The sequence below is a fragment of the Galendromus occidentalis genome, unplaced genomic scaffold (genome assembly GCF_000255335.2).
Source record: "Galendromus occidentalis unplaced genomic scaffold, Mocc_1.1 scf7180000077512, whole genome shotgun sequence".
NCBI classification, from domain to species: domain Eukaryota; kingdom Metazoa; phylum Arthropoda; class Arachnida; order Mesostigmata; family Phytoseiidae; genus Galendromus; species Galendromus occidentalis.
This window is the reverse complement of record NW_003805500.1, coordinates 900,327-917,276: the sequence shown is the minus strand read 5'-3', so window position 1 is coordinate 917,276 and position 16,950 is coordinate 900,327. Positions and strand designations below refer to the sequence as shown.

At 51.3% G+C, this 16,950-nt stretch overlaps 1 protein-coding gene across 1 annotated transcript; it reads right to left on the bottom strand.

Annotated features, from left to right (window-relative positions):
* Window positions 1–1,508: 1,508 nt before the first annotated feature.
* mdu (mitotic spindle positioning protein meduse) lies at window positions 1,509–16,361 on the bottom strand. The gene is made up of 10 exons (XM_018640919.1): window positions 16,256–16,361; window positions 8,373–8,551; window positions 5,729–5,827; window positions 5,347–5,554; window positions 4,059–4,225; window positions 3,651–3,833; window positions 3,172–3,454; window positions 2,332–3,073; window positions 1,987–2,179; window positions 1,509–1,844 (listed from the first exon to the last, which is right to left on the bottom strand). The coding sequence occupies exons 1-10, from the start codon at window positions 16,359–16,361 to the stop codon at window positions 1,752–1,754; spliced, it is 2,253 nt and encodes a 750-aa protein (XP_018496435.1). The 3' UTR covers window positions 1,509–1,751.
* Window positions 16,362–16,950: the final 589 nt, after the last annotated feature.

Genomic DNA, 16,950 nt, shown 5'->3' with positions numbered 1-16,950 from the left:
CCCCCCAGAGGGAGTGAGCGAGCTACGCAGAGTGTTCGGCGGTGATTATTCGCTCCGCCACGAGCAACAGTTATCTTAATCTGAATGGGACCGAGCGCGAAGAGATCAAAGGAATGGCCGTAGTAGACACCGAAGCATGAATCACAGGAAGTTGGGAGGTTGGAGAGAACGGTCGGGGGTTGGCTCTGAAACCGCATCGCATCGGCTTTCGTGTAGCCGATTATACCGTCATTTATCATTCTTTGGAGCCTGGCCTCCGAAACATCGATATTCTGTAGCAATGTACGACGCGAAACCTCCGAGGGATAAATTCGGAAATTCTATCTCGACGAATTCCATCTGTATCGAAGGAAGGGGAGGACCGAATACCTCGCGAACATCTCAATGGGGTGTGTCATTATCCCACGTGCGCTCATTCGATGCGCGTGTTGACACATGCGGTCCAGCCTGCTCGGGATAGCTCAAATGATTTCGTGAAAACCCTTCAAAGCGTCTGAGAGCATGTCGGCAGCGAACGAGCAAATTTCCACAGAGTCTCGGAGACGTGGACGGTCTGTTTTTTTCAGGCGGGTGGGTATCGGGTAGATATCGCGATCCGATTGGAAGATCTCGACTGTAGACGTCCGAAACATTGCTTAGTCGCCTCAGGAATTCATTGGTTTATCATGTTCCGAACGCGAACAGCCGCGTTGATAGCTGTGCCCGTCTAGGAACCTAACGAATGCCTCTTCCCAGCGACTCTCGCTGACATATTGCGGCAGCTCACTGATTCCAGCCAGTCTGGCCGAGCTGAATCGACCGCTCGGAATAGCCAGCGAGTGGAATCGAGCGAAGAAGCCAGGACGAAAATATAATCTTGTATCTTTTCAGACTGGGGGCGCTCAGGTAGCCGGGCCATCGATAGACACCAATGTGGGAATGCCCCTTGGGCCGCAGTTTGACACTTTAGTTTTGGAAGGAAGAGGCCAATCAAATTTTTTATGAAATAATAGTAATGTGAATGCTTGATACTGGGTTCGTAGTGACGCCCACATCAATAAGATCAGATGGACCCTGATCGGGGTATCTGAATCGGTACCACTGTATTGAAGACGCGATAATTATGAAACAAATAAAATATATTCGTATGCTTTATTATAAAATCTCTCTCATAGTAGTTTATTTTTATAAACGGTATTGCAGGAGAGAGGGATTCACGCGCGAGTTCGAGGTTGGCGCGCGTCAAATGACATTCTCTGTCATTAAGGCACAATGGTTTTATTGTTTTATCTTATTCTCTCTAAATCGTGAGATAACTCTCATTCCGAAAATCGCTTGAAGAACATCGTTAGTATTCGAAACTCGAAACTTTCTCGATGAGAGCCACGAACACGGTGAGGGGCTTTTGGATGCTTTATCGGTGTGGGAAGGCGGGCAGTTGCATTGGGATAATATACGCTTGTCACCGGCGGCTTCGCCCAAACGAAGCCGTGGACTTGCACGGTTTCTCCGTATCCTATGAAGCAGGTAGGGATTTTTTTTTGCCGGACACGCATGCTAACGGTTTTCGGTGCTCTCACATCGATCATCCAGGAGAGGGAAAGGTCAATGGAGACGACAACGACGACGACGACGGAAAAGTACGCTAACAACAGGAAGACGTCATGATGTCACAGCCACGCATGGGGCTTGGACACATCACAAGTTTGGCTTTTCACATCTTGCGCTGGAGATGTAATGATCGTCTCGCTATTTATACTCAAGTGACGCTCTCATTTCGACTCTTGAATTTGGCGAATCCGGTTTTCCCACTCTGCAACCATGGCGCTCTTCTTCCGGACGATTGGAGCCAGAGGTTCCGGGACCTGGAACATCGAATCCTTACAATCAGAGAACAGCTAAGTATTTGCGAGACCTCAGTCGGCGATCGGGATCTCAATCAGCGCGGGGCAGTACTCTCGGAGAGAGGGAGAGAGGGCTTGACGTTGTGATAGAAAAGCTTCTCACCTTTGCAGGCTCATCGCAGTCCAGCAGATTGGGGTTACTCAAAACGCGTTGGCGCAATGAAGGATAGAGTCCCTTTGGCGAAGTATCGTCCTTGACGAAGTCGTCGTCGTCGTCTTCGTCCGATACCGGAATGTCTGTCGCTACGACCAAAGTGCTCAAATTCGGATGAGATCCTCCAAGTTTTCTCATCCGCCTGTAAGTAATTATCCATGGTAAGTGTATCTAGTGACTATTTTTCCGATGGCATAGGCGACGTCCCTCGGTATGAGTGACCGCTGACTTGGATTGCTTCGTTAAGCCGTATCGTTGCAAAGGGTAAGCATCGAGACAGTAGACCATACACACCTGAGCTCGGTCTCGCGCTCTTTGAACAGCTTCAGCTCCTGCTGGATTTTGCTCTGAGCGGTCACCAGGTGTCGTCTGGGTTTCGCATCGCACTTATTCTCGAGATTCACCGTTCCCAGTTCGAATCGGGGCTGTCTGCTGCTCGGAGCCTCGACCCACCGAGGCTCGATGGGTCTGGTAGGAACGATCTTTTTACCTTGGCTTGCGATAAATTTCTGCATGCTGATCCCGCGAGCCACGGTCCCGAATGCGGGCCTTCGGAAAGGAGCTGCAGCCGTTTGTGTGCTGCAGGACCCCGAAGAACTCGAGGAAAATGTTCGCGGCCGTGGGGCTTCGACTTCGGCTCCGATCTTGGCTACTTTCGAGTCGCTCCGCTCGACGGATATGGTGCGGATGACGCCTTCCTTCTTGAGTTCCAACTCCTTGCGGTTCTGCTCCTCGATTTCTTTCTGAATTTTCGACGTCACCATGTTGTGAACCGGAGTGCGAGGAGATCGTAGGTCGGTGCACGACGATGACGTGGAAGACGTCGTCGATCTCTCGGAGAGGATCGACGAAGAATCCACGGAATCCCTCCGACCCGTGAGAAGACCTTTCTCGCGACGAAGCGCCTCGTCGCGCTCTCTGGCGAGTCTGATCTCGCGTTCTATCGGAGTCTCGTGCTGATAAACAGTCGTTTCAGGAATTTCGTCTCCATCGTCCAACGGGCGAACTTTCACCGCACGGCGCGTAGTCTGCTTGGCTGGAAGAGAAACGGACGGAAGTTTGAATCGACGCCGAATTCGGATCGGCGATCTTCTGGATGATTCGAGGGCGGCTTTCCGCAGTTCATCGACTCACGTATGGGGGACGCGCTCGAAATCGGCGAGGGCCGAACCACTGTGTCGGTCTTGGTGTCTTGCTTGGGGTCGCTTTGCTGTGGCTCGATTTTGAAGTCGAGAATCTCTTGCTGTTGAACTTTCTGCTGGAGGCTTTCGCGGACTCTGCGGAGCTCATCTTCACGTTCCTTCAGCTGACGGATTTCATCCTCAATTTTCAGAGCACCAACGTCGCGAGCTCCTTTCGGGGTAGAAGTGGCCAAGGGTCTGGTGAAGGGAGTAGATTTGGAAGCTGGCCTCTCGTCCTGCAAATGAGTACAGAAAACGGGTATCAGAGTTCAAGCCGCGGTCGGTCGACAGCAATGCTTCGAGAACAAAATCGAATGCACGCGGCGTGATCCATCCGCGTAGTGGGAATCCGTAATTGATTGACAGCTCGGGCAGGAGTGAAAGGTCTAGTCGATATGGGAGTGATGGAACGATGAGAAAATTTCGACTTACAAGGAGGCTCCCAGTGCTGCCGGAAAGACTGCCCATCTTCTCCGCAGCTCTTCGTCTGGCTTCTTCGCGCTCCTTCTGTATTTCATCTTCGCGTTCGCGTTGAAGTCGGATTTCTCGGGCGATAATCGTCTCTTCCACCGGAACAGGCTTCAGAGCCTGCGGCATAAGTTTCTTGTGATCCACCTGGAGGAAGTGAATTTTTCTGAATTTCTCCAATAAAGAAGCGAGCCACGGTTAGGATCTCCCGGGAGCGAGCATCAAATCAGGATGTTCGATTCCTCTCTGTGGTTCCGTAATTTCTAAGAATTTCATTGTGAAGTAATTTCGGAATATTTTCTGCAGGACGCATCTTACAATCAATGGAGGACGGAGGACTTTGGGTGCCTCGATGGGCGCCGTGGCGCTCACTTTGGGAGTCTCAATCGAAATCAGAGCATTGTCCCGAGCGGCTTCATTTATCTCGTTGATATCCTGAATGTCTTGCTTCGACTGCATCTCGCAGAGAAGATCATCTTCTTCTTCCGGCGAGGAGCATTTTAGCAACAGATCGCTGTCGCATTCCGGATCCGACAAAGCTGGAAATCGAGGCTTCGGTTTTAGAGGTAGACCTTGAATATCCTGAATATTCATTATCCAAGCCGGTCCCGGAGAACCTGCTCTTCGCCTAGAGACTCGGGGCCACCGGGGCACGACCATGAGCTGGAGATTCCCGCATCGAGATCCGATTAGTTGAATTTGATGGAACGATTCTCCGCGGCCTTCGATGTTGTGGGCAAGAGGATGAATAATTATGCTTTCAGGCTTTCCTGCTTCCCCGGCGTTCTTCAGTGCTTTCGCTAACGCGAGCTGCTAACGATTCGGCGTCGCCATAATTCGCGTCGCCGTTATCGGGGTCAGTCAATTCAGAGCGGTCTTTTTCGATTATCTTTTTACTTAGCGGAGTGGATGTCGGCGACCAACCCCACGATGTTCAAAACTGCAACAATTAACGATGTGGCCGCCGACGTCGCTTCAGTTTTTAAGACAATTTCTCTTTATCAGCCAGACGATCAACCTGCGATCTTAGCTTGTTCCGAACGACTCCGATGCTTCACTTCCTGAAGTGATAGTGAGAACGCTTAAGGGAAAGAAAAGGAAACCCTGGCGTCGAGCACTTTCTCTACAGAAAGTTCTCGATTCGCTGGGCATTGCTACAACCCATCGGCCCCGACTCCGATCTCCGAAATTATTCAAAAATATTTGTTCGTCCCCAGAGTCATGAAGACGGCCGAATTTTCGGATATAGGCAGCGAAGCCAGAGGGAAATTTAAACACTAAGGATGGCAGTCCTGGGGATTCCGGAAAGAAATGGAAAGAAATTCGGCTGCGAAGCTCGCTGGCATTCCAGCTGACCGCGACACGCGCTCTGATTTTACAAGTAGTTTTCTGTTGCTATACGTCCAGTGTTTGCAACGAGCGGACTGGTGAGACAAACGCAAAGGGTTCTGCTTTCTGATTTCAGGGTTCGGCTTGACAAAGCACAGTGGTGAAGAAGAACTCAACGGAGGAGAGCACGAATCACGACGACCCTTCTGCTGCGGGATGGTTTTTCTTTCTCGGAACACTACTTTCGTATTCGTCGATCGAACAAATCTTCGACGGAGTTTGGTTGGATGAATAGCTGGGTTGTTGGCTCGCAGTCGGTCCGGCTTAATACCTGAGTTGGAGTGGGCGTAGTTTGAGTGCTGAGAGCTGTTCGGGGAAGTCAGCATGTCCCTCGACAGATCTGAAGTTATGGAGCAGTCAACTGGCGACCTCGTTTGGGGTGTCAGGCCTCCGGACGTGTCCAAAACTTCTCTGAGAGGCTGCTCGAGCGGATGATTTTTTATGGAACAGTCTGCGTAGATCTCCTCTTCGGTTTCGACCTGTAGGGAAGGAAATGAAGAAATAAATAAGTATTAGAGGGGAAGCAAATTGTTCTCGAGGACCAGGGCTACTTCCGATGAGTTTTGAGTCTGACATATGTACATATGTATATCGGACATGTGTACATATACGTATCGGGCACATGTACGTATATGTATCGTTCGGGGACTCACCTCCTCGTAGACAGGATCCTTCTCCTCACAACTCCCGTAGTCTGATCCATTGCCAGAAGCATTTTCGATCGATTCGAAGATTAATTCTTCGGTGACCTCCTGAAAATCGATGGCAGATTCGTTCATTCTTGTTCAACTTGTCGGGTGTCATAGACAAAACGAGAGCTCCGTGGAATGGCGCGGTCATATCTACTCGGTCGGATGGGCTCTCGCAAGAAACAGACTCGGAGGAGCTGGCGATTGATATAGAACGATCTGTTCGTAATGCAGAGGTATGATCGGGAGTTAGATCGAACTATCTTCTAATCATATCAGGCGACAAGCAAGAGATCCATCTTAGCGGGAGCCGCTATCACGGGTCCCTGCAGTATCATAGGCGGCGTGAATCAAGACAGGAAAATATTTCCGACAGTCACATCTGAGCCCGTCAATCCTTCGAACCACAGTTGTCGATGGTCAAGAGCCCCAACCTCTGCGCAAGCAGTCAGCATCTTGCGAGAGCGCCGCACGCAATTTTCGCGTTGCTGCCGGCGCAGCGTTCGAACGGAAGCAGAAAGCTGCTATTCTGCAGCCACTCCCCGACCACGATCATCATCCATGCCAGGACCCCCGAGAATGAAGTGCGGTTGGATGATTGAGGGTGACGGCGAAATTGATAAGCGAGGAATTGCCTGAAGAAGGGTCATGATCCTGCACAAGATATTGCTTTCAGAAAATCCGGAACACTTTAAGTGTCGACAAGATCCCGACAGCCTCCATATCCGGATTCCGGGCATCCGTCAGGCTGAATCAGATTATGCAAGCAAGGATCCTAGTTGAAGCCTAGTGACCTGCGCGTCGAGAGGCAAAACAGGAATCACGCACGAAGATGCGCAGAAGCCTCCGAGCCCCATGGATCGGTGGTATGACCCTCCGGTGAAAACACTCCGCGAGGCTCGCTTATCGGGTCGTCCAAAGCATGAATTCTGTGTAATTCGGGATCGGACATGGAGGGAAATAGCGAGCGGAAGGACGAGACAGTTGTAGCTCCTCGAGGCTCGAACAAAATTTTCACACGCCCGCCACTTCAAGGAACGACCGTGACGTCCTCAGTGACGTCGGTAAATCTTAAAATATATTTTTTTCAAAGACCTTCATCAAAGCCACCGCATCAGCATTGGGTGTTGCTTGGATGGATTCTAGCGACTTCTGGGGTAATCTTCATCATCCCATGCCTCGCCGGCTCCGGTGTTGAACTAAGCGGACAATCGCCGCACCCGATGTCAACCGGAGCTCTGCCGACAGAACTTCCTCGAGTGAAGATTCGGACCTCTTCCGCTCGCGTGAACCGCCCCAATCCAGATTATGGCGCTAAGATGTCTTCCGTTCTCGACTCTTGCGGATGACGAGGCAACGTCGACAATCACTGGTTTCGATATAGTCCCGCTTTCTCTTCAATAAATCAAGGGGTCCCTCCGATGCAGACACAAAACGTAGTTCCGTTTGGTGAACTTTGGCATCGAGCGAAATTGTTGTCCGTCAACCTTATAATTCCGATCTGGCTCTCGAGCTGAATTTCATTTGGCAGGCCGCTTTTCCTTTTCGTCCCGAGCTCTTCGACGGCTGATTTCTGAAACAGTCGTCGTACCCAACAGTTTGAGCAGCCACTGCTCCGTGGCCATCGCCGTTAGACGGGTAACGGTTCAAGCTTCGCGAGGAAACTTCCTTTTTCCTCTCCCGGGGGAACGGACGTGCTTTGTGATGGAATAAGAAAGCGTGATGGCTACATCTTCTTATGTATACGATGAAAATGTATATCAAGTATAATCTCGACGTCCCAGCAGCATTGACGACGAAGGTGGCGGCCACGGCGTATACGTGGTACCCGCTGTGAAGAAGCTTTATACGTGAGAAAGCGACGGCTCTTCTTGAGGAGGATAAGGCAGATTTGCGATGGATCGCGCTCACTGACGAAGTGAAACGCCGATGTTTTTTCTTCGCTCGATTCTTTGCCCACCAATTCGATGAGCGTGACTACTCTTCCGACCCGCTGCAAACTGACGCGGACGACGAGCTACATAGCACACGAGGACTCGGTCCGTACAGATCAATAATTGCGCCAAACGCAATCCGCGCTCTGGATCGCCGCCTCTTGGCGATGACGCTGTCGCGTGATTTTTTGCGGCACATTCCGCTTCGAATCAATATATTGTACATACAGACAAAAATAGTACATTATTGTCGTCGCTAGCATTCCGTCGATTTTTTCCGGCATCCACTTGGCACTGCTCGTCATAAAATCATGAGGACTGACGAGCCGACGACGGAGAAGATTCGTCAGGCGACCGTGAAATCGTCGCAATCTTATCGGCGCAGAGTTCAAATTCCCATTCAGGTCCGATAGAGACGGTGGCCGACGCTTTTGTAATCAGGGAGTCCGACTTTCGTAATCAGACAGCTCTTTTCGGTTCGTTCCGACCGTGTGTATGCCATGCTGTTTGCCTGCACCCGGCTTCGGCACAAGATGCATAAGTAATTTTATGTGAAAGCAGAGACTCGGACTGCCCGGAGATTTTCTCCGAGAATTGGGAAACGCGCAGGAATCGGCAGGTCGTCCGAGGATGCTCGCGGAATGCCTTTGGCGAAGGGCGGAGAAAACGCTTACCTGGACCCCGATGCCAGCGTTGACAGCGTTGACTTTGCTGATGTTGATCTGGCGAGAAATGTTGGCCGTCGAATTCGTGATTTTCACGCTGTGATTCAATTCTTCGCCGGCTTCTCCGTGGAGGGTTTCCATTTCGATTTTTTCTCCGTTCGAGTCCACCAGGTCCGATGCCTGAGGCTCTGAAATAAAGGAGGTACACATTAATTCATATTTCTTCCGTTTCTCCGAGTCGATATTTTCCAGAAGTTCCCTATAGATCGACCATCTGACTAGATGGATGCTTGCCGCCCTCTGTATACGCGCAATCAATTGAACGATGAAGATCGAAACCCATTTAGTGTTCCAAGACTTCTGCCGGCATTCGCAGATAAATACATCAAGGAACCGGGATGCGAATTCCATGCAACCCAGCGTCGTAGTCCAGATTATATCTCGACGGTAATCGGAATCCCCTATGCCATGTGTCGTATTTTTGTCGAATGCTGTTCATCAATCACGCAGTTCTGTGTGAACGCCGCACCCGAAATAGCTGTGACTGACCCACCAATTACAGTTCCATCCGCCATTTACGTCGATGACTCGCTTCATTCATCACCCTTCCGATTCAGCGAAGACTCCCTTTTCCCCCTTCGCGGCGGCGGGGACCTTTGAGGCAGTCTGTCCCCACGCGAGTCTGGAGCAGCTGATGCAAACTGTAGCAATGCCCCGAGATCATCAGCGGACGGACAAATGGCCTGATCGCTCTTCGGTAGCACTCCGAGTCTTGGACAAGCAGTAGCTAAACAGACAGACCGCTGAATGAATGAGCGAGTGAGTGAGCTTCGAAACAGAACACAGACCTATTGTCAATTCCAAGGCGAAAATGAAACCGCGTCCAGAGAGCGGCTGCCGCAAAAGCAACGTATTGTTCCAAATGAGTTGAAAACCTCAGCCGAAGATTTCTCTATCTCCTCGCCTCTTGAGGTCTACAGTGGAAGACGTGGTGAAATTCTTCCTTGAGCAACACCTTTGAACAGGGGGTTGAAAACAAAAAAACTGTGCCGTCATCGCAATGGTCTGAAGCGAACGAGCGGGCATTCTCTCCCATTGGTTATGGTTCTCAGTGACCAGAATATTTTGTCAGCGATTCTTCGGTTAACGACAGCATCGCCCACAATCTGCAAAAACGTTCCGACCCCGGTATCACAGTTGCCGTACCCTCATCTTCTACTCTTTGTCACAGTATGGAGCTTGGTGTGAAACAATGGATTAGACCACATACTACAAAGAGGAGCTGCGGACTGTCTCCACGTTTTTCCCTCTTGTTCTACACGAGAAAAAAATAGGTTGCCGATAGCCCGCTCCGCTGCCAGTGACGCGTGAGTGGCCAAAGACAGCGTGCCGAGAAGATCACGCAGGATCCTGAGCCCGATCTTCGAATCGATCGATCGACGGATCGTTCGATCCAACAAGCAATCGATCAGTGAATCAGACGGCAGACGCCCGGCAGTTGGAATGTAGGTGAACTTCATGAACTGAAACACAATTCGAATCGCCACAGGGGCGAGGCTCCGGCACTGCGTGACGGAGTGATGCGAATATCTGGATGACTTTGGACGTGCGCCGGATTAAACCCGTCGGCGAGTCTCTCAGTCAACAGAGCGACAAATCACGCAAACATACCTGATGTTGGATTCTCTAAAACCCAGAATTTTCGCGTCTCGATTTCTCCGATTTTCCTCTGAAATCCATCCATTCATCCATATCAAATGGCAGAGGCCGAGAGGGAAGCCCAGTCGACGGAAAACTCAGTCAAACTGTGATGAGCCGCGTCAACGATGGCAGCGCACAGCTGACAGAACCTGTCCGTCGACAAAGAAATGTCCCTTCCGATTTTTTTGGAGTCAGTCGCTCCCGTCGATGACAGTTTATTTATGACAACTGCGCCTATCCGAAGATAACCGGAGCTATTTGGTTACGTTATGAAGCATCAGAATCTACACCGGGGTCTGGCAGCGACCAGATGTCTGACAGGAGAGCCTCTTGGGTGCCATCGACAGTACCCGGTTGTTCGGTGCTAGAGGCTCAGTCAGTCAGTCAGTCGGCCGGCCAGCCAGCCGGAGTGGTCAAGGGTATCTGGCTGGATCGCTCGCGACTGGGTCAACAAATGATCGAGCGGCATGACACGACGCTCCGAGTGAGGAGCAAAGCGGTCCGATTTGCCCGCACAAGTTTTCGTCACCTTTCAAAAGGATCAAGCGATCGAGCAGATTCCTTCGTCAGCGACGACGACGAAGAGGATCATTTGGCGCTCAGTGGCAGGAGATGAAAGACTGACTGCCTGGAGGTGAGGAGGAAATCTTTCGAACGGAATGTCAAAAGGTTCGAACGTCAATTTGGCGAAAATAAAAACAATTATCGCGGGACTCGCTGTCGTGTTCGACGCCGCCGCCTCCGCCGACGACGACGCGACGTCACCCTGGTAGTCGTCACTTCGTTCGTCGTCATCGAACATGAAAGCCAGATCCCAAGCAAATCTAGCATTCCGAAGGACGCCAGCTGGCTGACTTCTTCACGCGTTGCTCTAGAAAACAGGTCCAGCACAGAGCATGGTACTTGTCGGAGCAGTTCGCGTTGCTTGTGGGCAAAGAAGCGGGCCGGACTTTGAGAGCTTCCTTCATCGGTGACAATCGCCGATTACGAACTTCAGGCAGAGGCTGCGGAGAAGTCCGCGAGCAAGTCGCCGCGGCATCCACCACACTTTGGCTAAACGGACAAGGGTTCAACTCTGTTTCCAACAGCCGAGTGAAATGATGATGTTCCGGAAGTTCTGTCAGATAAGGTTCCCTTTGTGTTAGGAATGAGAGGCTTCACTCAGATGCTCGGGTGAATGAATGAATCAGTCGAAGAGTGAGGGAGGGAACGAGCGAGTGAAGGAGGGAACGAGCAAACCGGCTGGACTGGCACTGAGCGGGTGAATGAATGAAGTTCTTCAACTAAAGGCTGCCGAGCCACGGCAAGGTAACGTGTTGGAAGGACGTCGCGCTGAACATTTGACACTTTGAAGCAAAACTTTGAAACACGCCCTTAATTCTGGTCCTCTCCGGCGAACGACAAAGAGTAGGCCTCTGATTAGAGCTCTTCTGGAAGTTTTCAAAGCCGGGACAATGAATGTATGCTTGATGGTGGTGCGGCAAGCTTGGACCTTATCCCGATCTCGTTCCTGACTGGATCTTCTCCGTTCCATGAATTATTTGCTTTGCAGAATTTGATCGATCGACGGATGGGTGATCCATGATCCGGATTACTCGAATCCGATCGAGTCTGTCGACTCCGGGTACCATTTCTCGACTCGTTTCTCTCACCCCGGGTACTGATTCGAGACCCATATATTTTCTTCGACCCCGAAGAGAAAGCCGCTCCGATTGAGTTCTCAGATCAAATAGTCCGCTTGCTTCCAGACGGCCCTTATTCATCTGTCGAATTCTTCTCGTAATTCAGGTCGAAAATACTAGGCTCGGTGACAATAAATCATCACGGAGGAGACGATTGTTAGCGAGATCCATATAACATCCACATATATAAAAGTCAGTGAGCCATGTGGGGAGCTGCCGGAGGAAAGAGCTCCGGTCAACACGTTGCAGCAGCAGCAGGCGCCCGACCGCGAAACAATGCGAAACCGAGGCACGGAGCGCCGACTTTCGTCGTCAATGTGGACAGCGGGACAGGCTCTCGAAAGTGATAAGAATGGGCGATATTGAAAATGACGGAACCAGGCCGGCGACGCACGTCACCGCTTTGCCCCCTCCTTTTCCAGATTGAATCCCAAATTGAAGATTTGCAAAGCACGATTTCCTTTTCTCGAGAACCCAACGAAGAATGGATGATGAAGAGGTCCGGCAGCGAGCCCACGGAAAGTAACGGACTGGGCTCATAGCAGGGAGAAGTTTTGATTGAACCCGCAACAATCGAAGCGTTCGATGTAGATGTCATCGAATTCTTTCTGCCGCAAGCCTCTTCTTCCATTATCTCCTATACGTCCTGAGAACGAGTTCCCCTTCTCTCGATTGCTGATTCATCCTGACTATCGTGTCAGTTTTTTGTGGGCATGAGCAAAGGCGGCAGTTCGGATTGAGGGAAATAAAAACGTCAAGTTCGGGCATCGTGACTTTCTGGTCGTCATCGCTGGTCGCTTCATAGTATTCCGACAGTGTTTGGATTCACGCGAAGATTCTGTCGTGTTCGGCGGTCACTCGTGGGACGCGTTAGAAAACCGTAAACTGACTATGGATTGAATTCAAGAAGGAAATTGCAGCGAAAAAACATTTCCGGGAACCACGAAGAAGCATCGCGGCTTCCCATTCTGCAGCTCGTGAGCCCCAAGAAACTGTGGTTCCCCTCCGACAAGGTCGTTCGGAAAGTCTAGGTCCCAGTCAGTAGTTTTACCAACTGCAGAATGAATGGCGGCTCATCCTTCTATGGCGCTTTGTCGGCGGCTCGATTTGACGCCTTGGCGCCAAACTCTCACTATCTTGTTCCGGCTTATTTTTGAAGCACCAATCGTGCGAACCCACCTTCTCCAATAATCTCAATCTGAGGCTTCCGCTGAACCCCGCAAAGTCCAATCGCCAGTGATTTGAACATTCGTACTCTTGCCGGCTTGTGATTGAGAAGCCGAGAGAGCGAATCCTCGCGACAATAGCGGGTCGAAAACTGCCAAGCCACTGATTTCTTCTGTTGTTTTCCTGTTCGTATCAACGGACGGAGGGGTGCTTCAGCATCGTAGGACGACAAAGATCACATTATGAGGTGCGCTTATCTTCTGACGGAGATTATTTCGGTTTTGCATGATGTCTATTATTCGAAAGCCTCATACAGCTGGAGGCAATTCACAACTGCCATCACATCTAGTTATCTAACAATGCCCGTGAAGTGGTGACTGAGGGACTTCGGAGTTGGCGTTGTCTCCAATCAACGCCCACACCACTGGGTTTCCATGGTTTTCCAGCGTCTCCATCAAAATATGCTTGAACTTGAATAGTTTGGGTTTGAATGTTTCGCCATCGGCGTAGAATAATTCCGCTCGGTAGAGCAACGATGGGCATCATGCATACTCGGATAATGTAGGAGGAAATCTGTGGCCTTTGCGTAAGTGCCGTTCTCGGCGGCGACTCGGAAATCTAAGTAATTTCATCAGCCTTCGCATCAGCTCTTTCGCTGGGGTAAAATATTTTTCTCAGGGTAGGATAAGCTTGAGGAACTAATGGAAGCCGGGAACCGTTGATGAGCGGTGATCAAATATTCAGGAATTCGAGAAAACTTCTCCGAGACGTTCTCATCCGTCATCTTCGGTCGGTGGCTAAACTTTCCGTTCACTGTCTTGATGCTTCCAATCAAAATGTCGATGTTCGTGCGTCGAGGCATAAAAATAGGATTTCATTGTGGAAGTAAATTCACACGGCTGAGCAGAAGATCCAGTCGAATTTTAGCCAACGGCCACTATCCGTGGCACCAGCAAGTGTCGGAAGAGAATCTCAAAGACTTGTGAGAGCTACCGGTGGAAAAGTTTTTGCGTCCGGCAAACTTACACCGACAAACTCGCGTGTTCGACAAGTGGCCCGCTGAGCCGTCGAACGCCAGCTCACATTCGGAAGTTTTCGACAGTACAGAACTGAATACCAAGTTCGAGTGCCAGACTTAGTCAGAGAATCTCTCACGCCTCGTGATTGAATCAGGTCGCCAAACTCGTCCCCGCTTCTCATACAAAGGGGAATAAATGGCAAATTCACACGACCCGACATGCTCTGTCCGTGGTGAAAGTGCATTTCAGCTCTTCGAAGAGCTTTAGGCCGCGCGGTCTGCGGGTGCGTGGCCACGGATCGTAATCCGCGACTAATCCGTCAAGATAAGCGAGGCTAATAGTTTCGGGGGAAGGCGAAGTTGACAATGCATGGCCGAGCCTATCCTCGCGATCGACGGCGAGACAGCTCGGAGACGTGATTTGCGTCCGTACACGTGGTTTGCCTCGAGACCGAAGCCCTCGACGGCCTCAACTCGTGTGGCTCTCGACCAATCGAAGAGTCGGAGCATTCGGTCATCCGATCGAGCTGCGCGGAGAATCTATCCGAACCTTGACTTCTTATTACGAAAATGATCCGAATCAGGTCTCGGAAAATGGAAGGGTGGAGGAACGGCAACCATCAGCGGAATCCATAGACTATGGGCGGTTCCTTTTTCGGAGAGAAAAGTTGAGTCAACTTGTCCGAGAAAACGCGATACCCACTCAGTCAGCGGCAAGCGCTTCGGAGCCGCAGCGAGCCGAAGCCCGAGGAACTTCGCTGCTCGCTGCGAACTTCCTCCATCCTTCCATTCCGTTTCCAAGTTCGTTGTCCGCGAATCTTGCCGTCGCGTCGTAGCTTATATGAGCACGAAGAGCGCTCGAGATACTGACGTGCGGAACGGGGGATCGGTGACCAGCGTGCGAGGTGGAGAAGCTGACTGAAGCTGGTGGAGTGGCGACTTCCGCCGTCAGATGACTCGCTGGAATGCGAGCTGGAACCTGGTTCTCTTGTTTGAAATCTAGACTCCCTGTAGATACGACGGCGCATCGGCGATGTCCCAGAACTCGAGCCCCCTTGTTCTCCGAGCGAGTCTCCGCGTAAAGAACGCATGGTACCGAATCGGAAAAGTGGAGCTTCGGGGTCCGCAAACAGAGTGTCTCATCCTATCTGCCTCCCGTATCGAAATTCAGCGGCCGATTGTCCCCCACAAGTCTCTGCCGAGCTGGGCATGAATGGGCCAGACGAATCGAATAAGACCCATACGGGAGATTCCAGTGGCGCATCGGACCTAGGACCGATTCCGTGAATTTTTTGGACTTCCAGAATTATGCGTGCGGGGTCTTCAGTTAAGCGACGTCGAAACCAGCTAGTTAGCGGGTCGCCGTGCTGGTTTGACCACGCGTCCAGGATTAACGGACAGCGAAATGGGACATTGCGGCAGCGAAACAAGAATAAAAAAACAATCACGAACTCGGCAAGCGCTGCGGCGACGACATTGACAAGTGTTTGCCATGAATCGTTCTCGTGACAGTCTCAGAGATTATCAGACACGGACGGCCTGCATCCGTGTTCGTAATCATTTGCTGTTCGGCTCCCCTCGTCATCAGCCTTGAGGGGCAGCATCTTCGGTGGGAATTGCAGCGCGTAGCGAGCCGCATTCCTGCGGTGAGTAAGCATTCGAGTACATTCTTTCGGGAAGTGGGACGTCATCTAGTCCGCTTTGGCCTGGTCTATTGATTTGTGATGTTTCCATGTTTTCCTTCAGCCTTGCAGAGTGGAGTTTGGCTGGAACGGCCGGCGTCGAACACCCGGGGCCCCTCCGCCAGCACAACTACCACCACTACAACTAGCCCTGGGTCGTCACGGACCGTCGATCAGCGCTATTCACATCCACTAGTCAGTCAAGTGGTGGCCGCCTAGATACTCGTCTGCATAGATCGCTGCCTGCATAGATCGTTGAGCTACGTTCGGGACAGCTATTCACATCTTCTCTCATTAGAACAGGAAACGCCAGCCATGTAGGTAACGATTGTAAAAGCTCGACCTGGTGGAAGGTTCACGCATGAATCGCTCTCACTTGCTGCCATGACAGCCGTGGCCGAAACCTCTTCTTCTGTCTCGTTTTTGCCTCGTGATTCATGGACCATCGACACGATCACATTCGGTCCACCGACTTAGCTCAAGGGGAGTGCCTATCCGTGTCCCCCCGGCGAAATTCGGATGCTCGAACGCTCACAGTCCCGGAAGAGTCTCAGGTCGTCCATTGGAAACTCGGATTCTTCACACCGATCGGAACTCTACACCAGGGGATACAGTGATCGCAGATCCTGTAGATTAGCATACCATGTTTCGTGATCCTGCTCGATTGTGGCGTGATTGAGGAAACCGTTTGTGAAGGATGGAAAATCGAGATGATCTGCTGGTAGATCCCTTGTACTGCGGTCTCCATTATGCGTCCCATTCCATGCGACTATACGTCGGGGAACGAGCTGGTCGCTCTATCGAACGAAGTATCACGGTTAAAACTTCCACGGCTCCGAGTCCAGGAACCTATCCACGGTCAACTGGATCTGCCAGTCACTCCACCCGAGCCGCGAAGGGAAAACACTTTCTTCACCTCGAGGCGCTCCAGATCTCCGAGAACACGTCGCAAGTAACAACACTACATCGGAGATATTGAAGACACCGATCTCCAGTTGGGGAACTTGTTCTGAGTGGCTAACATCGGCCGGACGACCATAGCACAGCGCCTGGGCCACAGGAGCGAACTATTGCGGGAGTAAACTGAAGACGAACGGCTTTGATTCGGTTGTTTTTTTTCTTAGCGTTTTACCATCTTCAGGTGTAGCGTCTATCGGCTTCTTCCTTCTCGCTATTCTTGTGGAGGTATTGAACCTCCTCGCGCGCGCCAACTAGAGAGGGGGCTTCCCCATCAAGCCCCGGCTCTGTTCCTATCCGTGCGTCGGTGTCCACTCCGCCAACGGCTAGCCGACCAAGCAACCGTGCGTCCGGCGACTCAGCGGTACTTGCAACCGTTC

What these genes read in the sequence shown, in the direction of transcription:
- mdu (XM_018640919.1), bottom strand. Translation starts at nt 16,361, where the DNA reads ATGGAGACCGCAGTACAAGGGATCTACCAGCAGATCATCTCGATTTTC. An exon ending in AGGATCCTGTCTACGAGGAG is followed by an intron (nt 5,555 to 5,728) that starts GTGAGTCCCCGA and finishes CCTTCCCTACAG; the next exon opens with GTCGAAACCGAAGAGGAGAT. An exon ending in TTTCGATTGAGACTCCCAAA is followed by an intron (nt 3,834 to 4,058) that starts GTGAGCGCCACG and finishes CACTTCCTCCAG; the next exon opens with GTGGATCACAAGAAACTTAT.